Genomic DNA, 23728 nt, shown 5'->3' with positions numbered 1-23728 from the left:
CCAGCACAGGTCAATAAAATGTGAATATCAGTCCACACGGAGATATTCCATAAGGTATATAAAAAGAATTGATATTCTTGGTTTAGGTGTCAGTTTTCATAGAATATAGAACTGGAAAAAACTTCAGACATCATCAGATTTAACTCCCACCCAACATTTTATAGCTGAGAATTTAACAGCACAAAATGAAGACTCAAATCTGACTCTAAGAGCTATGTCTCTCCCCACCCTGGTGGTCAGAGGAAAATCCCATAATTGGTCTTAATTAGTTCTCATTGGTAGTCTGAAAGGTCAAGAAATGCTTCTCCAGGTGAGTCTTGGGTTAACCTTGGAATAGTAAGATACAGTGGGAAAAGCATGAGATTTGGAAACAAAAGTCGTGAAAATGAGTGCAGGTACTTGCTACTTGGTAGCTGTGTGCACTTGAGCAAGTCTCCTGCCCTCTCTGAACCTCAGCTCGTTCATCCTCAGATGGGAACAGCAATATTACCTACCCTGGGAGCCTGATGAGAAGATCGGATGGTTTAACAGAATGAATGTGCATGGCAAGCCACAACGGCGCTTACAAAGATTTCACTCCATATCATCATCATCAAATACTATTTATTAATCCACCAAATAAGCACAGCGTGTCGCTCGGCCTTAAGCAAGGCAGGAAGCAGGGAAGACAATGAGCTTTACTCATATTAGAGATTTTGTCTCCTAAAGAGTCCATTTTTACCAGCAGCTAATCTTATTTACAAAATCCATTAAGTAAACCTGCCTCAGCAGCAAAATAACTCACTGCCCTTTCCCTGGTAACTTCTAGTAAATTCTTGTCTAGTATTTTGAAACGTTTCACTTTGGATTCCCTCTTCTCATTCCTCAAAAAAGCTCTGACGTCAGCTCAGCAGTGTCCAATAGAATAGAACAATGCAAGCCACATACACAATTCTAATTTTCTGGTAGCCATATTTATAAAGTAAAGACAACAAGTAAAGTTAACTTTCATCAAACATTTTTTATTTAATCTGGTATATCCAAAATATTATTGGTTCAACATGAAATCAGTATAAAAATAATACGATAGATACTATCTTTTTTTTCATATTAAGTCTCTCAAGATCGCTTGGGTATTTGACACTTAGAACACATCTCAATAGGGACCAGCCCATTTCAAGTGCTCAGCGGGCACAGGTGGGTGGTAGCAACCATATGGAAAGCCACATTGGGTGACCACACCTACTGAAAGAGCAGACTTAGAAAAATTAACTTAGTAACTCTCCATGGAAACACTTAAGAACACTGAACCAAACAATCACCTCCCAGCACGGAAATGAGGGAGGGAACTCTTGCAAGAAAAGTGTCAGCATAGCGACGCCAGCCGTTACATGAAAGGGAAATTAGAAAACTATTCTTTGAGAAGAGGCATTTCTGGGAAGGTCATCCTTTTCTATCTTGTTTAATGTGAAATAAGGAAATCAATAGCATGTCTACACGAATATACATTTTACAAGGCACCATTCTCATTATCCCTTTATTCTGAACTATAGACACTGACATGTCTTGTCATATTGTTGACTCTTACATTTCTTACTTAAGAAGACAAACGGTGAAGCATGCAAGCAAGTTGAACCATCCTATCTCTCCTTATGGTAAATCTGTGCCTTGTGGACCTCAGGGGTCACTGTGGGGAGGGGAATTGCAGGGAGCAGGTTGTTCACCAGAACTCTTTCTGTATTATTTTATGTAAATATGCAACTAACTCCTGGTTGGGGCTTAGTCCTTCACGCTTGGAGTCCCAGTTCAAGTTTCCTCAGCTCCTATCTCAGTTCTTCTTTCTCCATGTAGGAAAGGCTCCTCGGTCTAGGAGACTAAAAGCTAAGGCAGAGGACTGCTCAGAAGCCCAGCCTCATTCTCCACTATCCCTTCCATCTGGCCAGCATACAAAACCTTTGCCCACCCTCACTACTTCTTTTTCAGAAAAATATAAATAAGAAGCCTAGAACCAGCCCACTCCACTTCTCTGAGCAAAGACAACCACTATCGTGCCTTGGTGAGAGCTCTTCACTCTCTATTCTCAATGTCTGGTTACGCTGAAGCCAATGATTCCCTTGGCATCCACAACTGTTGTAAAGGCCTGGTTCCTCTCTCACCACCTGCTGCCCACTTTGATGACTCCAGTCCTAATGCCCAAATGATGTAAGGCCTGAGTGCTGCATAAAACTGTGAGTGGCGGGCAGTCAATGTGCTTAATTATTTTCTTAGTCCTAATGCCCAAATGATGTAAGGTCTGAGTGCTGCATAAAACTGTGAGTGGCGGGCAGTCAATGTGCTTAATTATTTTCTTAGAGATTGGTTCTGCAATGCAAACCCATAAAATAATGGACTTTTAATAAAGATTTAAATCTTTCACTTCTCTTGCCAATCAAAAAAAATTCACATTTTGCTTAAAGTATTGTCTATAAGGAGATTCATTTTTGTGTGTGTATGCACCTATCACGGTTAAGCTTCTAAGCAACAACCTTTGCTATACTACACTTGCTATACAGCCTAGCTCATACTAGGTGTTTGGTGAGAAAGCCAGTTACAAATGTCCAGCGCAACCACATTTCCCACTAATGCCCAGCTCGGATTAGCCTTTCCTGACCACTCGAGCTGAAATTTCCCTCTTCTGTAGCAGTGGTAGTTGCTCCATGCTTTTCAAACTCAAACGTGCATACTCATCACCTGGGCATCTTGCTGAAATGCTGGTGGCAGATTCAGCAGGGCTAGGGTGGGCCTGAGATGCTGCATGTCTGAAAAGCTCCCAAGAGATGCTGAGACTTTGGGTCTGCAGATTCCACCTTCAGTAACAAGGCCACAGATCCATCCTTGGCACACCATCACAAAGAGATCTGGGGGGATGCCCATGACTAGACTCCTTTCCTAGTGAGTAGACTTATTGAAAGCATATTATTTCAATGTATTTTCCATACTCTAATCCTAAGCAGATGTTTGCAGAGTCCATGAACAAAGGGCTGTCACTGGTTGCTTCTTTAGTCATTCTATTCTCAGCAACTGATCATAGTGATCAGGCAGTGGTTTAGCAGATGAGTTGCTCATGAGCTTGCAGGCAATCGATGTCCTTGAGTGAGAACCTGTCTGCACTCCCAGCTCTCTGCCATCCCCTCAGTGGGAACAGAAGTAGACCTATTGTGAATATAAATCAAACAAATTTCTCTTCAATCTTATATTTTCCTTACTTGAAGCATGGGCATGGTTTACTGTTTGGATGTCCTTGATTTCAGATTCTCACCTACATCTTCAATTAGTAAGCTTATTTTTAGCCTTTGCTTGGATTCCCAGGTTTGGGATGATATGCTTTGGCCTTGACCCTCTAGACTCTGACTTCCTGCCCACTTCTGATAACACAAAATTCTCAGTCAGACACCCACAAACTGCTGACTCCACTGGTGCTCTCAATACGTTTTTCAAATGAAGATATACCAGCAGCCAACAAACATATGGAAAAAATGTTCAACATCACTAATCATCAGAGAAATGCAAATTAAAACCACAATGAGATACCACCTCACACCAGTTAGAAAGGCTATTACTAAAAAGTCAAAAAATAACAGATGCCTGCGACGTTGCAGAGAAAAGGGAACACTTTCCTACTCTGCTGATGGGAGTCTAAATTAGTTTAACCATTGTGGAAAGCAGTGTGGCAATCCCTCAAAGAGCTAAAAATAGGACTACCATTTGACCCAGCATCCCATTTCTGGGTATATACCCAAAGGAATATAAATCGTTCTATGAAAAAAACACATGCATGTTCTATGCTCACTGCAGCACTATTCACAATAGCAAAGGTAAAGAATCAACCTAAATGCCCATCAATCTCTGGATAAAAAAAATGTGGTACATAGATACCATGAAATACTATACAGCCATTAAAAAGAATCAAACTAAATGCCCATCAATCTCTGGGTAAAGAAAATGTGGGACATAGATACCATAAAACACTATACAGCCATTTTGCAGCAACTGGATAGAACTGGAAGTCATTATCCTAAGTGAAATGACATAAACAGTCAAAAAAAAAACATGTGTTCTCACTTATAAGTGGAAGCTAAACAATGAATAGACATGGACATACTGAGTGTAATAACAGACACTGGACTCCAAAAGATGAAAGCCTGGAAGGGGCTCAAGGAATGAAATACTACCTGTTGGGTACAATGTTCACTATTTGGGTGACAGGTACACTAAAAGCCCAGACTTCACCACTACATAATGCATCCATGTAACACAACTGCACATGAACCCCCTAAATCTATAAAACTTAATAAATATACATCAAGTTGACCCCATAAACCTGATCATTATCACAACTCAAGTTTTTCTTTATTTGCCCCTGGAACAAACTCATCTAACAGGAGTTTGGCCTGGCTGGTGAAGCCCTGCTTTAGGCTTGGCTGTGATGCATCTCATAACGGAGGTCAGAACAATTTTCCTACTCTTTCTAAAAACTGAAAATCTGCTCTCTGATCATGAAATAAAATGATTTCTTTTTGTTCATTTCTCTCATGGCTAAATTTTTCTTCCACTAGCTAACAGATGCATGCCTTATGGACAGCACCCTACAATTTTATTAGCAAATTAGAGACTGCAACACACTGATATTTTCCAGAATACTTGGACATGCTTCTTTGATAAAAATCTTCAGGCTTCCTCCCTCTTTCTCATTTGATTCCAATCTTATTTCAAACTAGGTAGATATTATATCCTTAAATAATTGTGACTGTTTATGACTTTTCAGAAGTAAAACCTAAACTAATATTTGTGCTTTCCTTACGATGGTGTAAGGAAACCCACACCCTTTTAGAACTCAAGTTTTCAAACCTAGCCATCACCGCATCAGGAAAAAAATCCCACGAGATACGTATCTGTGACTGCCACTCTTAAGATAGAATGTTTACTGGAAATACAAAACCTTATTGAAATATGACTCAATTTATGTTATAATAACAAATTCAAGTATTATAAACTGTTTGGGACAGTCTTCTGGAATTAGCTTATATTTTTTTTTTTTTTTTTTTTTTTGAGAGAGAATAGGAAGGAGGAAAAAGGAAGAGAAAGAGAGAGAGAGAATGGGGAGGAGGGAGAAGGAAAAGAAAGAGGGAGAGAGAATGGGAGTATTGCTTTCTTGCCCAGGCTAGAATGCAATTTAGTAATGGGTATTGAAAACCTCTTTTATACTGATAATTATACTTAATGATGTAGTCAGGAAGGAATAAGGGAAGAAGATAACAAACAAACAGCCAACCAATATTTAATTTAAACCTATGAAATGCTATGCGATTACTGAGGAGTGATTTACTTCCAATTATATAGTCACCTTTGGAATAGGTGTGAGGTGGTAATGTATGTTTTGTGTATTTGAAGTGGAGAGTTCTATAAATGTTTATTAAGTTTACTTGTTCCGGGTCTGAGTTCAAGTTCTGAATATCCTTGTTAATTTTCTATCTCGTTGATCTATAGAATCGTTAGCTCTTCTTGTTACATTGATCCTTTTGCCATTATGTAATGTCATTCCTCGCCTCTTTTGTTCTTTGTTGCTTTAAAGTCTACTTTATCAGAGGCGAGAATTGCATCTCCTGCTTTTTGTTTATTAGTTTATTTTTACTCTCTGTTTGATTGGTAAATCTTCCTCCTTCTCTCTGAGTCTTTGTGTATTGTTGCATGTAAGATGGGCCCGGATGCAGCATACCGATGGGTTTTGGCTTTTTATCCAATTAAAATATATATAGGTTTAATACCGGCATTTGATGCTAGCTGGCTGTTTTGCCCATTAGTTGATGTAAATTTTTTATTGTGTTAAAGTTCTTTGCTTTTTGATATATTTTTGGAAAGGCTGATATTGGTTGTTCCTTTATATGTATAGTGCTTCTTTCAGAAGCTCTTGTAAAGCAGGCCTGGTGGTGGTGAACTCTCTAAGTACTTGTTTGTTCGCAAAAGATTTAATTTTTCCTTCGCTCATAAAGTTTAGTTTGGCTGGATAGGAAATTCTGGGTTGAAAGTTCTTTTCTTTAAGGATGTTAAATATTGGTCCCCACTCTTTTCTGGCTTGTAGGGTTTCTGCTGAGAGATCTGCTGTAAGTCTGATAGGTTTCCCTTTATGGGTAACCTGACCTTTCTCTCTGGCTGCCCTTAGTATTTTCTCCTTCATTTCAACCCTAATAAATCTGGCAATTATGTGCCTTGGGGTTGGTCTTCTTGAAGAATATCTTTGTGGTGTTCTCTGTATTACCTGGAGTTGAATATTACCCTGCCTTGCCAGGTTGGGAAAATTTTCCTGAATGATATCCTGAAGAGTATTTTCCAACTTGGATTCATTCTCTTCATCACATTCAGGTACACCTATCAAACGTAAATTAGGTCTTTTCACATAGTCCCATATTTCCTGGAGACTTTGCTCATTCCTTTTCATCCTTTTTTCTGCATTCTTGTCTTCTCGTTTCATTTCACTGAGCTGGTCCTCGACTTCTGATAGCCTTCCTTCTGCTTGATCAATTCGACTGTTTAAACTTGTGCATGCTTCGCGAAGTTCTCGTGTTGTGTTTTTCAGCTCCATCAATTCACTTATATTCTTCTCTAAATTGTCCATTCTCGTTAACAGTTCGTCAAACCTTTTTTCAAGGTTCTTAGTTTCTTTGCATTGGGTTAGAACAAGTTCTTTTAATTCACAGAAGTTTCTTATCACCCACGTTTTGAAACCTGCTTCTGTTATTGGAACACACGTGTAATCTATTAAGCCTTGTTCCGTTACTGATGAGGAATTGCAATCCCCTGTAGAGGGAGAGGCATTCTGATTTTGAGTATTCTCTACCTTTTTACGCTGGTTTCTTCCCTTCATTATATATTTGTCCGTCTGTCGTCTTTATAATTACCGGCTTTCTAACTGGGTCTCTGACGTCCAACTTGTTGATTCCCTGCGCCGAAATCTGAGCAATCCACTGAGCCGGCCAAAACAGTGGTGTTAAGATTGCTGGTGCTTTTCTGCCCGGGAATCTCCGGACTCTGCACCAAGAACTGGCGTGCTAAGACACCAGCAAAACCACCACGCCGGCCACAAGAGTCGCCCTGGCGACCCGCGGGGCTCCTCCACTGGGAATCTCCTGGTCCGTGAGCAACAAATATTCGTCTGAAAGTGTGGCGTCCTCTCGTTCTTTGCGCTTTCACTGGGAGGTACATGCCCGAGCTGCTAATCATCAGCCATCTTGGATCTCTCTAGCTTATATTTTTAAAATGGATTGTTATTAATTTCACTTTTGTAACACAGGAAGTTAATTAATGAGTTAGAAATCTATCAAAACAAAAAAGCCTTTACAAATCATATCCTCACCTCACTAAAGGATCATGTCCTCATTGTCACTGTCACATTGATACAGTGACTATGCCATGAAGTAATGATAGAAGTTATAGGGAATCATTTAGTTGCTGTTATTGTTACAATTGCTACTTTTGTTTTGAATATTAACTCTCTGCTACTTAAAAAAAAAAGACCTGAAAAGTAAAGAATTCAGCCCCAGACTGAGATCTTTATTCATGACTATTATCTGTACTGCAGGAAAAGGAAGTAAGACTACTTTCACATGGATAAAATCTGTCAGATTGGTGATTCAGAAAGGCAACCTTGTCCTTCTTAAATACAGTGGACTTGAGGGGAAGTCAAACCAGTCATCTCAAGTCTTATTCAAGTGATGTTCACTACAGATCCTACTTCTATATATGCATGATTCTCTGTTTGACTCATCCTTACTCACCCCACACATTGCCCACTGCTCTGTTTATATAAAAGGATTCCCCAACGGGGAAATATGGCATGTGTATAAATTAAACAAAAGAAGTAGAACTGATTCAAACAGCCTACTTATGAATCATAAAGATGATAAAATAGTTTGACATACTTTGTTCAGATAATTTTAAAGCAGATGCTTAAAGGTTTTAAAAATTTTAAATCTGAAATGTTGGCATGGGGTTAAAAATCGTTCAGCTTCACATCAGATTTCTAAAAACCTAGACTCCAGGGAATTCTTAGCCCCAAGGAATTCTCAGGGAAGGCTAACACAATGCCCTCTTCTTCTAGTAGAGTGTACCATATCCCTCTTTTTAATAAGGATAGGCCTGGATGTCGTATCTTAAAGTTTATATCCAATTTTAAGCATATTAAATCAGTGACAGTGTAACCCAGGACAAGCTTTTAATTTAAACGCAAATCTAGCTCTGACAACCATTTTCCCATTGACATAATGGATAGTTCTTTCAAGCCTGTGAAGCGTTGTTCTTATTTGTTAATCATAGCGCTCCAGCTGTGCATACCTCACCACATGAAATCTAGATGGCAATTTTGGCTTCCCTGGTCTATATGGTATATATCTTAGAATCAGTGACATAGAACACTTTTGACATCATTTAAAATATATAGATACATGTTTTTAATGAAAATTGTTTTATTTGATGATAGCTAAAATTTAGAAATGACATAAAGTTAATTGCATTATATAAAGATACCTAAGACTCTCTATGTATGAATAATGCCAGTTCCTGAGAGTTTAGACACTAATATTATCAACCCTGGAAAGTCCCTTGTAGATCCCCTTGGACTTACATAAACAGAGAAAGCCTTCAACAGTGGCCTTAGAACGCCTACAGAGATTCTAGTGCATACACCCTAGGTACTGGGCAAGTGAAAAGAATGTATGATAAGAGCAGAATCAGAACTTTAGACCTGGAAAGAACCTAGGATGTTGTTTTCAACCAATCACACCATACAGATAAAAAATTAAGACTCAGAAGGAGGAAACCAAAAGAAGACCTAGTTGTGAGGCTCCAGGAGCTGGGCTGTGTGTGTCAACTACACCCACGATGGCACATGACCCAGAGCAGTCAGATAGCTTTCCTGGGATCTGCAGCCACTGGGGACCAAATCATTTCTTCTGATATCCCATTTAGTCCAATTCCCAAAAGGACAGATGCCTCTTTAAGTAAACTATATCACTGACATTCTAACTATGACCCTCTCCCTCCATTTTAGGGTTAGAAAAGACCTAATGGTGTCATTGAGACCACCTCAGGGGGTTCTGGACTGATTCATTTTCATTTTAACCCTTCTCTAGTTTCTCCTACAATCAGCAATCTGTATCAGTTCTATACATATACTAGATGTGGAATTGATATTTTATGATGATAAGAATTACAGTGACGATGGTGGTGGTGGTAGTAACAGTGGAGGCTGTAAACGTTTTGAATAGACTGAAGCATAACAAATACCAAAAATCATTCCATCTATATTTTCAGACAGTCAAGTGTAGGTAAGAATTCAATGAAAAATACCTGCCAGATAGCTTCTCCATCTCATCAGCAAGAACAGGAATACAAAACTGGGCTTCTAGCTGTATTTTTCTCAGAGGGTGATTAGTGCTTCATTTACCCCTGTTTCCCCAATACTAGTAATCTACAAAAAGAGCTGGGATGATTTTTCCTATCCCTCCCAGATGGCATTGCACCTTTCTGATTCACTGCACCATTAGAATCTCAGAGAAGCCACTAAGTAGCAAGTTTAGCTACACTTTCATCAAGATGAAAGAATAGTGCCTGGGTTCTATTCACAGATCAGTAGATATTCACTAAGTATGTGTTCTCTTTTTTCCCCCCCATAAGATGAAGTCTCACTCTGTTGCCCAGGCTGGAGTGCAGTGGGACAATCTTGGCTCACTGCAACCTCTGCTTCCCGGGTTCAAGTGATTCTCTTGCCTCAGCCTCCCGAGTAGCTGGGACTGCAGGTGCATGCCACCACACCTGGCTAATTTTTTGTATTTTTAGTAGAGACAAGGTTTCACCATGTTAGCCAGGATGGTCTCGATCGCCTGACTTCATGATCTGCCCCACCTCGGCCTCCCAAAGTGCTGGGATTATAGGCGTGAGCCATTGCGCCTGGCCTGAGTATGTATTCTTTTACATTAAATTCCACAAGTACTAGACTAACTTCATGAGAACTTGCCCATGGTCTTCCTTCCTGACCAGCCATGCTGTCACTTACCATGGACACCATCATGTTACTGGGCTGAAGACATTTCTTACGATGGTCAGAATCATGCAATGCCATTTAAGAGAATATTTTTATTGAGCATTATTAAATATAATTTTCCCTAAATTCCAATAACTCATTAGAACTATTTTACAAGTTCACACTGATAAAACATTACCTCATGACTCGCACCATACTGAGTCTTACATGTGAAAATGCATAAGAATAATAAATCCAACTCTAATGTCTAGTCTTGCTTTCATAGGTCCAGTTAATGTTCCATCCAAATTTCTAAAGTAAGTCAAAGAAATGTATTAATCAGATTAGCCAGTAAGTCTATGTAAAGGAGAATCAGTCCATTATTTGTTAGACAGTGATTGAGGTTTTTTAAATTCATAGGTGGACTATTTCATTCAAACTGTAACATATAAAACATATTTACTAGCAAGTTGTGTGCTTGGATACTCAATCATGAAGAAACATTTTATAAGAGATTGAGCATAGACTTTCAAAGCTATTGCCCCAAGGATTTGTGGACATTGTTCAAAACTGATAGTACACGTGTACATAGATGCTCCACATTCAACAGTTCTGTTAAGTTAGTCTGCTGGGGAGTAATAAGTATAAAAATGTTTATCCTTGTGAAGTAAACACTCATCGTTCAAGTGAATGGAAGAAATTTACAACCTTTACACTAGTTATTGCAAAGATATCGCATAAATATACCCACTATAGAGATTTATACATAAATTATTCCAATTCATATAGAAACCCAGGTAAATGCACAAGGAGCCGTCTGATTGTGTGTGTATTTATATCTGTCAGCTAACTCAGAGATCTCGATGCCAAAGCAAGCACTGGCATATGGATTCGTGATGCTCCACGAAGATACTGAATCTATAAACCAGTGAATAGATTTTTAAGTGGCACAATTGTAGTGTTGCAAGAAAATGCATTCTACTTCTTTCATCCACAAAAAAGCAAAGTTTAGTCTACTATGTTTGGAGCAGCATGTAATGATAAAGATTATCATAAAATCTCAGAACTGGAAGATGATCTTTCCCTCTGTATGAGAGTCTCTCTACCACATCTCTACCTAATTTCCTAATTGCTTAGACACTCCAGTGATGGGAAACTCACTGCTTCCAAGGAAGCCCAGTGGATCTGTGGATATCTTTGACTACTAAAAAAATTCTTCCTTCTATCAATTCAAAATCTCTTCCTATAGGTCCCACCCGTTTTGTCCCGGGGGCCTATGAAAATGTCCAATGCCTTTTCCATGTCACAACCGTTCAGTACTTATCACGGAGCTCTCAAGCTTTCAGGCTTCTCTTCTACCTCAACATCCTCAGTACCATTGGCCATTTTCCATGTTGCACCCACCCCTCCCATATCAGTATTGAGTTCTAGCTTAAAACCTGTCCAGAACTATATGGCCCAAAGAGGAAAGCAATTAAAATTTTCTCTCTCAATTTCCACATCTGCAAAACAGAAGTGTTACCTCCAAGATCATTCAAAGAATCAAATAAGAAACAGAACATAGAAGTTCTCTGGGCAGTTAAAGGTGCCTAATAAACATGAGAAATATGTTTCTATGGATAATAAGACCTAACTTTCAATAAGGTAAAACCCAATGTATCCTAAGGAAAAAAAAAAAAAAAAAAAAAAAAACCCTCTTCAAATAGTAACACCAAAGAAAGTTTTGCCAAGAATTTACTTTAGTATAAATACAATTGATTTCAACCAACTTGTTTTTCTGAAAAATGACTCTCCCATTATGATGGGTCTATTTATATGTCCCAATGACATCCAAACTCAAAGTCCGTGAAGCCAATGAATTTCCATGAATGATAGACACATGACCGAGTCAGAGATGAATGATGACATAGCCTCTGAATCTGTCAACTTTCCGGCATTCCTTTAAATAAACCAGTGTTTCAACACTTTTGTTAACAATCCTCACCCCCTTTAATCTCCTTCATGACTCCTTCATGCCTTCAAAATACAATCTAAATTCCTTTCATTATCTGGCCCAAGAAGTTCTCCATCTTCCTCTCTAGCTACTCTCCCTCCCTCACTCCATATATAGAGCATGCACTTAACCCGCCTTGTTCTTTCTTGCCTTTCTGCCTTTACACATTGTATCCAAGGTTCTAAAGCCAATATCCCACTTTATTCAGAAAGTAGATTTTTCCCATCACTCAAACCTTTGCTCAGATATCCCCTTTTCCAGAGAGTCTTACCTGAACTATCAACGTGGTGTGCATTTCCAGTTTCTATCATAGTGCTTATTTTCCTCTATTGAGATGGTCTGTTGACTTTTCTGTCTTACCCACTAGACAGTAGATTATTTGAAATATATATATTTTATTCACCTTGGAATAATTAGTAACCAGCACAGTGTCTTGTACATAGCAGGTGCTTAGTGTATTTCGAATGACTAATTAATAGATATGTATAGAGAGGGAACACATCAGAAAATAACCATTTGATAAACTCAGCAAATGGCACCAATCTTGCCTAATCTATATTGGAATTCAGGACTAACTCAGAATCAAAAAACACCTTTTACAATAGTCAAAGGTGTAACCTATATCCTCTCTAGTTTTTCTACCCATTCCTTAACTCTAGAACCTCTTTATCATTTGCAAATAACTTCTTACATATTCACATACATTATGCTATTTAATCATTAAAACCACTAAGAGATCATGTTCCTTAGCTGGGATTTAATGAAACAACCTCAGTGTGTCCAAACGGTGTAGCAAGAAAGGCAATGAACTGAGAGTTGTAAGAGCTGAGCTCAAGTCTCTGTTTTACTGTTTAACTACTGGTGTGTTAGTGGAAAGACCCTCTAATCTGTCTAAACGGCAGCTCCCTTTCCCACTTTGCCGTCGGCAGTGAAGGTTATTGTTATTTTTATACATTGTTGTCATTATTATCCAAGCTGGCATCTAGAGGTAGCCAAGTCAGCAGAAAAAGCATAGACTGTATGATAAAACAGGACCTGTTTTTAATCTTAGCTACACTACATAATAGTTGGGTGACCCTATTAAAAGGTTAAGCCAGTTACTTAACCTCTCTGAGGTTATTTTAAAATTTAGATGGCATTAAAAGTAGAAAAAACATTTGTGTATTTTTAAAGTGCCAGATAAAATTGTTATTATTCTTGTTTGGCCAAGTTTAAGAATGGTGTGTTTATCAAAGTGCTTTGTATGCATCACTATAAGAATACTTAATAGATGTGCCTTTAAAAACTTACAACTGTACCTTAGCTTATTAAAGGCTCTGAGAAGTCCTGCTGTAGAGATATATGTTTAACTTTGTTTAACGTGTCATTTTCCCAACCTATTTGAACACGGGACGCCATCAATGCCTTCTGGAAGAGTAAGCATGACAAGAGCAGAAAAACACCTGCGTTTTCCCCACATTTTTACCACATAACTCTCATGACGGAGACTCGAAATCAAAACCCAAAATAGTAAGAATAGTGAAAATGCTCCTCACTCTATCATCCCGATTATTATTTACAATGTACATATTTTCTAGTAAACAATTAACTATGTACATATATATATACATACATAGGAGAAATCCAGGTAGAATTTTAAGAATAAACTTCATAATTTCTGAAGGAAAAAGACATTTGGATGCAATTGATCAAAAGCGTGAGGACAAAGAACTGTTCTCTTTGGGCATTTGTGATACCCACTGGCTAAACTGCACTCTTAGTAATTTCTGGAATCATGTGAAAAAAATAAGAAAGGAAAGTACTTTCTCATTCATTCACAGGCATAGTTCCTTTAAAGTCATAATTGCTCTTTTCACATGGTAGCAAAAATTCACTTCATTATTTCAAATAGCTCTTTCCCGGCATCACCTCCTGCGACTTTAAAAGCTGCCATTAATTTCCCATTAGTAAACTTTAATTAAAATGAATATGTATCATTGCTTTTAGCAGTTGCATTGTAATACATGTATAAATACATGCAAATCTTATCCACAATATTTCAATGGCAATTTCTAAACAACACTTTGATGTTATTTCAAAATACTATATCTACAGAAAGCTTTTAGAATCTGGTCCTTCCCTAAAATAATTAGAATTTCATGGAAACACAATAAGCAGTTACCAACCTAGCTAAAATCTATTTTATTGATCACAGAAAGCAGCATGTTAAAACATGAATAATGACCTCTGTGCTTTGAACCACTCAGTACTCTGGTGCTTCTGCAATATTTGTGTATAATGTATTGAAAAGAAAAGCTAGAAGAGGCAGAGAGATGCTTCTAATTTAAGGCATCATAGTGTCTAAGATGAGTCTAACAGAATAATCTGAGATGAGTTGCACTTCATCAGCTTATTATCAAAGATGCATCTACCACCCCAAAGTTCCATACAAATGTTCAACACTCAGAGAAATGGAAACATATTAGAGCACATCTGAGTGTTAAGTTCCATAAGCTTTCTTATAATCCCTTTCTAATTTCTTACATTAGGCTAAAGTTTTGTTTTTAAAATATATATATACTTCATAAAGAGAAAATGAGGTTGATTAGTCTTAGACCATGCTTTCACCAGATTACTCTGGCATCCCCCACATCTTAACCAGAATCTGAGACTACATTAGATGATAATTCAAACTTAACTGCAAAACACATTATTCTGAAAATGTTGACAATATTTCCAAAATATGATATCTGATAATACTTCCAACTATAATATTTCCTCCTAGATGATCACACATTGTTAGTATTAACTTCAAAGTCTCTAAGGAAAATACTATAGAAATGCTTAAGTAAAAGGAGCCATGTGTGACCACAGTTTCTCCAAGTGCTGGGGTCAGTTAATGCACTTGTTTGAAAGCCTGCAGTTTTCTTTCTGCTTTCAAACCCTACCCTTCCATCCCTTCTCTCCCCGCCCCCACCCCCTACCTCTACAATAACTTTTCTGTATGACACGTTGGCCCAGTGACTATGGTCTATCTGAGATGTTTTCAGGCCCATATCTTTTCCTAATTATTTCTCGTTTTCTGTATATTGTTCCCTGAGAAAATTAAGCATCATTTTTCAATTGGGAAGATGTTTGGTTTAGAAGGTATAGTAAACACGCCTATAATTAAAAGGACTCCCTTGGTTCACAGAATTTGGTATCAGATTTTTCATGAAGTATGAATCTGTAAAAATAATGTATAGTTTTTTAGTTAATAGGCTAGAGAAGTATTTGCATTATTTATATAAGTCTAGAAACTTTAAATGTGGTTAAGAGTAAATGATTTCCAAATCTTGATAAAGTTTGAAAAAGTTAACAAATGGAATGTGAAGCTTAATTTACCATATTATCAGATTAGAAATGCTAATCAGATGCACCCTAGCCACTCAGTAACTTCAGTAATTAAATTAAGCACTTAAGTCCTTCATCATACTTGAAGAGCATCTAGCTATAAGTCTTCCCAATAGTCATCCATGGGAAACACACCTATCACACTTAACCAGCATTTCAAAAAGTTCCTTTGAGTCCAAAATATGTATGAAGGTTTCCAACACCAATTTGTCAGACTGCATATCAAATATCACTTTTCCAGAAAGTATCTGCTTGAAAAAAAAAGTTTCACAATCTGAAAGGTCACCATCTATGGCAATGTTCAGTCTGCATTACAAAGCACTAGTCACAGGAAAGGTTGTGAAATCACCACACTTGCTCTTCTCAGTTGAAAACCTGGCTGTTCATCATAAACAAAAAGAAGTGTGTGGTTCTATTCCACAAATCCTCTGAGTTGTTTCCACAGGGGATACTCCGGCATAGTCAACAACTCATATCTTTTATCACAAAAATATCCACAAATAAAATTGAAAAAGAGTACTGGTATCACCGAGTGTAGTCCCAGATTGGTGTACTTTCTAGGAATTGTCCTCATTTCACTTACACCACCTATTTACTATGTTACTTTAAAACCAAAAAAGCTCTGAGATGTTAGAATCTATAGACTTCCATACGAGTACTTTTATAAATGTAAAATATTGCTTCAAAATCTACTAATAACATGTAAAAGTCAAAAGAATGTATTCCTGAGCATACTATTTCATTCTGTTCCTAAGTCTATGCAGTGACTGTTCAAGCAGTGGTTTCCCTCCGCCCAAGTTTAGCCTTGTATTCCAGTTTGTGAGTGAAGTGATCCCTGTGTAAAAAGACTTGGTAGATCAGATGACAAGCGGCAAAGTGGCCAAAGAAGACGCCAAGTACAACTAAAGTTAACACAGTGCCCCACCCCTTCTCCAAGGCTCAGAGTTACATGAGAAATTAGATATGGAGATATAGCAAGATAATCAGACAGGGCAGTCTAAAAGTAAATCTGGGCCCTGTAAAGTTTACTGACTCATGCTTGGAGATATATATATATACACACACACACGTGTGTGTGTGTGTGTGTGTGTGTATGACAAATCATTTGCCTATTGGGATCTTTACTCTGAGCAAAGCACTTCTCCAGCAGTGATCATTAATACGTGGGTACTTTTGAGCAGCAGCAACTCCCATCTCACTGGGATTAGTAATTTTTTTCCCAGGGAACAAAAGAAACCATCCGAATGGCAACACACACCTCAAATTCAACATAATGAAAAAGGAGTTTTAGAAGATGTGACAGGAATCCTCTCCTACTCACTGAAACAATATCACTAAAAATGGGGGGCGGGGGGTTGTGGCATGCGAAGAGTGAGAAGCCAGTGAGGCAGAGTGGGAAGACAGAAGGGAAGAGGTGATCGAAACCACTTTGCTGTCCTTCCCTTGCTTCTCACTTCTCTCCCACCCCAGGCTGAGATTGCAAATTTTAAAAATGCAAGCCCCAGTTCAAAAGAAACCCCCCAAAAACTGGAAGAGTGTGACTAAGGTTACTACCACAGCAACCCTGAAAGATTTCCGTGCAAAAGCAAAGCAGTGGGGATGTAGTAGCAGCAGCAAGCCTCCCTCTTCCCCCACCCCTGATACAGTACCTCCAGATTTGCCCGAGCTGCAAGATGTGGATGAGTGACTGCAGGAGCCAGATGCAGAAGGAGCAGGACGCAGACCTGTGATTGCCACTGGCCCGGGTAGCCCCGCTGCTGTTGCTGCCGCTGTTGGCCGCGGCGATGTTGCTCTTGCTGGCGTTGGATGCTTGCCTTTGCGGCGTGGAAGGACGAGCCTCGCCTTCCCCGGCTGCAGACCCACCGCCGGCCACCGTCTTGCAATCCGCTCCAGGCTGCGGGCAGCTGGAGGCAGCAGCGGCCGTGGCGCTGTCCTCGGTGCTGAAATCGTGCACAAACCAGCGGAAGCTGAACACTTGCACCGACAGCGACCCGAGCACCACGAAGAAGAGCGTGAGCCCGAACCACCAGCGCTGGCCGCGCAGGTAGTAGTCCACCGCAAGCCAGACGTCTGTGCCCACGTCCGCGAAGTACACGGCCACGGCGGCCAGGATCCAGAGGCAGTCCCACAGTGAGTAGCGCCGCTGCTCCCTGCCCAGGCGCAGGCACAGCGCCGCCGAGCCCGCCCCGCCGCCGCCCGGGCCGCCAGCGCCGCCGCCGGAGCCGCCCGAGCCCCCGGAGCCGCCGCTCCCGGCGCAGCAGCAGCAGCAGCGCGAGCAGCCGCCGCCGTCCGGGCAGCAGCCGCCCCCGGCCGCCTCCTCGTCCTCGGCTCCCGACCCCGACGGCAAGCCCGGAGCCAATCCCTGCACCGAGCCCGAGTGGTCCGAGTTCTGCAGCGGGGTGAACGCCACGTCGCTGCTCTTCTTCATTTTCAGCCTCCCGTCTGATTTAGCGGCCATGATGCCTCCACTCGGGAGGAGAGCCCTCCTTTATCTGACACCTTTCCCCGCTGTCTCCTCCTCCCGCCACCTCCTCGCCTCGCTCCGGCTTCCCTCCCAGGCGGCGCGGCTCCCCCTCCTCCTGCTCCTGCGCCGGTCGCCCGCCGGCCGCCGCCGCCCGCCGCCCGCCGGGCTGGGCGCTGGGCCGGGCTAGCGGAGCGCCTGGAGCCGGCAGGAGCGCCGCCTGGCTGCCTGCGCGGAGCCAAGCTGCTCGGGGCGCCCCGCGCGCGCCCCTGCCCGCCGCCCGCGCTCCTCGCCGTCCCGGCTTCGCGGCTGCCGCCCGAGCCGCCGCCGCCGCCAGCAGCAGGAGCAGCAGCGGCCGCAGCGGCGCTCCTCGGACCTGCACATTCCTCTCCTCCCCTCGCGCGCGCTCCCTCCTCCCGCTTCCTCTCCTCCACCAGCTGACTCCGAGGGAGAGGATGACCTCATCCCTTCTCTTCCAGCTGCCGCCGCTCCCACCCTGGTTCGGGAGGGGCGAGCGAGGAGGAGGGCCCCGGAGGAGGGGCCGGGACTGAGGGGAGCGGCTGGCGGAGGGTGCGGGGACGGGCCTGGCGGGTCCCAGGGGCCGGGAGAAGCGGCCGAGGGGGCCTGAGGGAGACAGTCGAAGGCCCCCACTCACGGGATATCGGGAACGCTGGGTGGGTTTCAGAGACACTGGGGGAGGGGGAGGGGGAGGAGCGCTCCAAGAGGAGGGGTCCCCGCGTGCAGCCCTCGCGGAGGACCGCGGAGAGTGGGCACGGACGGGTGTGGCGGCGGCTAGGGCCAGGGAGGCGCAGGCCTCTTTGTATTCCACTCGGAGCCGCGGCACCCCGAGCCGCCAGCAGCCGAGGGGCTGGGAGCGCGGCTGGGGCCCACGACGGTGGGGAGAACGGGTGTTACTCGGGCGCCCGGGCTCAGAGACCAACAGCGGCAGTGGGCGTGCCCGACCATGCCGGGGAGAGCCGGGAAGAGAAAGGCGTGCGGGACCCGGAGCGCGGAGCCTGGTGCCGCGCCGGCAGCGGAGGGCGGGCGGGTCCGCGGGGAGCCCCGAGCCAGCGCCCTCGAGGGAAGCAGCTGGCATTCCGAGGGCTCCGGGCTTCTCCGGCAGGCGGGGGTGACCCAGCTCGGGCAGGTGCGGAGGCGCTCGGGCAGGTGCGGAGGCGCTCGGGCCCTCCGCGGCCCAAGCCCACGCCCCACGCGAGTCCCTCGAGCGCTCTCGGCGGCCGGGAAGCTCTGAGCCAGGAGAAGCTGCAGCCCCGTGGGTCCCGCACCGGCGCTCGCGGCGTCCTGCTGCAGGTGGGAAGCGCAGCACCCCTGGCGGCGGCACTGGGCGTGGTGGGGCGGCAGGGCGCGGCCGGCAGCCTTGGGAAACCGAGTACCACCCCGCCCCCGGCCCGCAGGCGGCGAGTGGCGGAGCCCAGAGCTGGCGCCACCTCCCCTACTCCCTACTCCAAAACTAGAAATACCTTCTCTTAAAGCTATAGGGATTGCAAACTAGCTGTGCGGTCCCACAACTCCAGAAATGACTCGAAATTAAATCTGTTATCGGAGTGATTCAAGGAGAATATAAAATATGTTGCGGTTTTAAGAGATTTTTAAAACCTAAATAAAACATAGGCTCTTCATTTTTTTAATAAGAAAACTTAAGCTTTGATTTGTCTCACTTAACTTTTGCAAATGTAAGAGATAGAGAGTGTAATTCTTAAATTATACCGTGACTCACATACTTTAAGAGCGGAGGGAAGTGAGGCAACACGAGTTACACTGCCACTAAAAGCACCAGTTGGATCTTCTAAATCTGGAGGCAAACCATAACACCACCACCCCCAGCCACCTCCGCTTCTCTGTGGTAGGTGCCAGGTGAGTTCGATCTAGTATATAGTGCCATTCTTAATTAGTAACATTATGAAGTAGAAGTGCACGAATTTCACTGCACGTGGAGAGAGCTGCCTCACGCATTGTGTGCTACGTATCACGGGCTGTGTCAGCACCAACCTGGATAAAGTGGAATTTGCCCCGCGCTCTGGATACATTGCCTGGTATTCTCACAGACTGATGCCCAGGACCTTCCCTTGCTTGGCCTTGGTCTGACATTTTGGCAGGAGGGTGTTGAGTTATAGAGTGTATACACGATTACATGGCATGTACAAATCCGGTATTTCTAGTGAAAGGCGTCGCCAAGTGATGGCTGAGGGGCAACACAGTCCCACTAAGATGCTTAGTATGCCAGGCAAACGGGGATATTTTTAAATCCATCTTTAAAATTGGGTCTTCTTGGAGTAGAAGAATCCTTTTTTTGGAAAACAACCTGATTCTGTTTCTCTGGAGTCCAAATCTAAGATTTCATCTCCAGGATGCTGCTGGTGATCTTACTCTGTGACAAACCATTAGGGAGAGGAATGATCTCTTAGGTAACTGAGTCCTAAGGGATGGAGTGTATTCTAGGTCAAATGCAGTGTCTTAAATTGCACCAGGCATGAAAAGGCCCTGCAGAGTATCTGAGGTGCTTAAGACCTGGGGCTGACTAAAGATTCCCCTAGAGTAGGATGTTTCTTATTCGACTGCATCCTCTGCACCTGGCACAGGACATGCACAGACTATTTGCTCATTAAATATTAGTTGAGTGAATGCATGAATTTATAGAAAGAACATTCCATAACAGGAAAAGTGCTGCATTCTGTGCTAATGAATGTTCCTATGGAAACATAGGAATTATGAAACTTTTTTTGGTCTAAAAAGAAATAACTAGTAACGGTTCCTTATTAATACATTTATTCAAAACCGTTTAGAGTCTCTTTAAGGTTGCTGTCTGAACCATAGCTGGAAAGTAATGGTGACACGTAGTTAGTGGCAGGAGTTTACAAGCAGGAGGTCGGAGGATGAGCTTCACATCCAGGCTTTGCTAATTACTGGCCCCATGATCCTAGCAAATTAATACACAGGATTAATATGAGGATTAGATGAGATCATGTATATTATGGGGCTTTGTATACAATGCTGTTCTCAAGAGTCTCTAATCTCATAAGTCTAGTAATCACATTTTAGGATATGGATTTTAATATTACCTGCTCTATCATAATCAGTGCACCTGTCAAGACAGGTGGACATAATGGTTGCAAGCTCAGAGTTTGGACTCAGACAGAGTTATCTCTATGTGTGTTATTTAACTTCCCTTCCCCTCATGCTCATCATTTGTAAAATAGAGATGATAATGATCTCTAGAATTCGGTCTTGTTGCCAGAAACAAATACTAAGAGAAAGAGGCATGTGAACTGTTCAACATGGTGTCCAGCACACTTCATACACCACATTCTGTTAATATCTTTCCTGTTTCTTCCAGCCCCCTCATGTCTTCTGGCTTCTAAACTTTTGTGTTTAGCTCACCAACTTTACTTAAAACTAGAGTTTCTAAAAAAACAGTCCTTGGATTAGCTACATCACAATCAGTTGTTATTTAATACAGATTCCTGGCCTATCAGAAATGTGATCTCTCCATCAATGATTTTTTGTCTCCCATCCAATCTCAAGAGATTTATTCTCATTGTATAACCCAGGGGTCCCCAACTCTTGGGTCATAAACTGTTATGGGTCAGTGGCCTGGTAGGTACTAGGCCACATAGCAGGAGGTGAGCTGTGCTGGGCAGGGTTAGCGTTACCGCCTGAGCTCTGCCTCCTGTCAGAACAGCAGCAGCATTAGATTCTCATGGGAGTGCAAACTCTATTGTGAACTAGGCATCAAAGGGATCTAGATTGTGGCCTCCATATGAGAATCTAACAAATGTCTGATAATCTGAGATAGAACAGTTTCATCCCAAAACCATCCCCTCACCACAACCCCAATGGAAAAATTGTCTTCCACAAAACCGGGTCCCTAGTTCCAAAAGGGTTGGGGACAGCTGATATAACCTAAACTTTAAGATTACTCAACAGCTTCATAATCTCCACTTTACATACCTCACACTGAATTTATATAAATTCATGCACACACTGATTAATGCCTCCTAGCTGGTGAGCTCACTCTCTCATGTATCCCTGGACCTGTTTTCTACCTCATTTTCATGTCCCTTAACCCCTTTAAGTCCTCCCCTTTCTTCTTACATTGTGTAAATTCCATGCTCAATCACAATAGACACGTCTCACAGGCTTCCTGGTCTCTGCTGTTCCTCTTACTCAACAAAACACCAGCCCTGGTTAAACTCTGTTCTCCTCCTACATCAGGCCTAACCCTGTGTAACTGGTTGTGGCTGGAGAAGGGGCATGACCCTGCACACTTGTGCTTCTTTCTATCCCGGATCTTTACCCTGAAGTGGACCCAAAGGCTGCTCCACATTCACACCTCATCTTCCCAGTCCATTTGCATTCCTACTCTTTTAAATTATATCTTTTTATATTTTCCTTTCTCAAGCTTTAAACACCTTCTTCCCCATTCTTACTCTCCACTGATGTCTCTGCATCCTATTTCACTGGGAAAGATGAAGCGACCAGAGCAGAACCCACACAAGCGCTCAGCACCTTCTCTGCTCACCCACCAGCATGTGTACCACCCACTCAGGCTCCGGCTCTACAAGGCCAGCTCCCCTGGTGTTCACCAGGCCCCACCCCCTCACTGCTCAAGAGCTCAATTTAACACTCATTGCCTCAGTCATCAATGTTCCCTCTCTGCTGGATTATCCCCATCAGTGTACGAACACACTCCTATGTATCCACTAGTTAAAAAACAAAGCAAAACAAAACTTTTGATTCCAGTTCCCTTTCTAGTCACCACTGCATTTCCCTGAAACCTTTTACTACAAAGGTCTCTAAAGTTGCCTAAACTTGCTTTCTTGGATTCCTGTTCTTCAATTCTCTCTTGAACACATTCAAATAAACCAACAATTGCTCCACTGAAACTGTTCTTACCAAGCCGCTGGCAGTCTGTCTCCACTTTACTGAACAATTCAGTCTCACCTTACTTGACCCCCTCAGTGGCATTTGACATGATAGAACCTTCTCTCCTCAGTGAACTCCACTCTTCCCTTGGCTTTCACGTATCACACACTCTGGAGTTTTCCCGTTTCAAAGCAGCCTGCTTCTTTGCTAATTCTGGGTCCCTTGCTGATTTCTTATCATTTCTCCTACCTTTAAGCTGAATCAGTCTTCAAATCTTCCTGTATGTGTATTAGTCAGTTCTCATGCTGCTATAAAGACCTACCTGAGAGTGGGTAATTTACAAAGGAAAGGGGTTTAATTGACTCACAGTGTGGCAGAAATAGGGAGACCTCAGGAAACTTACAGTTATGGCAGAACGAGAAGCAAACACGTCCTTCTTCACATGGTATCAGCAAGGAGAAGTGCTGAGTTAAGTGGGGGAAAGGCCTTTTTTAAAACCATCAGATCTCATGAGAACTCACTATCATAAAAACAGCATGGAGATAACTGCCCCCCATGATTCAGTTACCTCCCACTAGGTCCCTCCCATGACACATGGGGATTATGGGAACTACAATTCAAGATGAGATTTGGGTGGGGACACAGCCAAACTATATTACTTCCTATTCTCACTCCCTTGATAATTTCATAAAATGTCATGTTTAAAATTACACCTATATGCTGGTGACCCCTGTATTTCTTTCCCCAGGCTGGACACCCCTGGACCCCAGAATACACCCGACTGCTTTCTCAACAGCTCTACTTGAATGCTTCCAGGCACCTCAAACTTAAAACATCCAAAACTGAACTCCAGATCTTCCCCTTCAATATCTGCTTCTTCTTCCTCATTCACCTTAATGACGATTTTGTTAAGTTTCTCAAGCCAGAACAGGGGGCATCATCCTCGCCTATGTCTTTCTCTTAGACTCCTTGTCTTTTCTGCCAG

The 23728-nt window shown here is 42.4% G+C and overlaps 1 protein-coding gene across 3 annotated transcripts in view; it reads right to left on the bottom strand.

Moving 5' to 3' along the window:
• XKR4 (XK related 4) overlaps positions 1 to 17911 on the bottom strand; it is a 430037-nt gene extending 412126 nt beyond the window's left edge. For all 3 annotated transcript variants that reach the window (XM_064384193.1, XM_021672230.2, XM_064384192.1), the window contains exon 1: positions 17048 to 17911. In XM_064384193.1, coding sequence (XP_064240263.1) covers positions 17048 to 17856 — 809 coding nt within the window. In that variant the 5' untranslated portion in view covers positions 17857 to 17911. The remainder of the gene's footprint in view (positions 1 to 17047) is intronic.
• Positions 17912 to 23728: the final 5817 nt, after the last annotated feature.

Source organism: Aotus nancymaae, unplaced genomic scaffold (genome assembly GCF_030222135.1).
Source record: "Aotus nancymaae isolate 86718 unplaced genomic scaffold, 86718_ANA_hifiasm-v0.15.2.pri h1tg000036l, whole genome shotgun sequence".
Taxonomy (NCBI): Eukaryota; Metazoa; Chordata; class Mammalia; order Primates; family Aotidae; genus Aotus; species Aotus nancymaae.
This window is presented reverse-complemented; position numbering and strand designations above follow the sequence as displayed.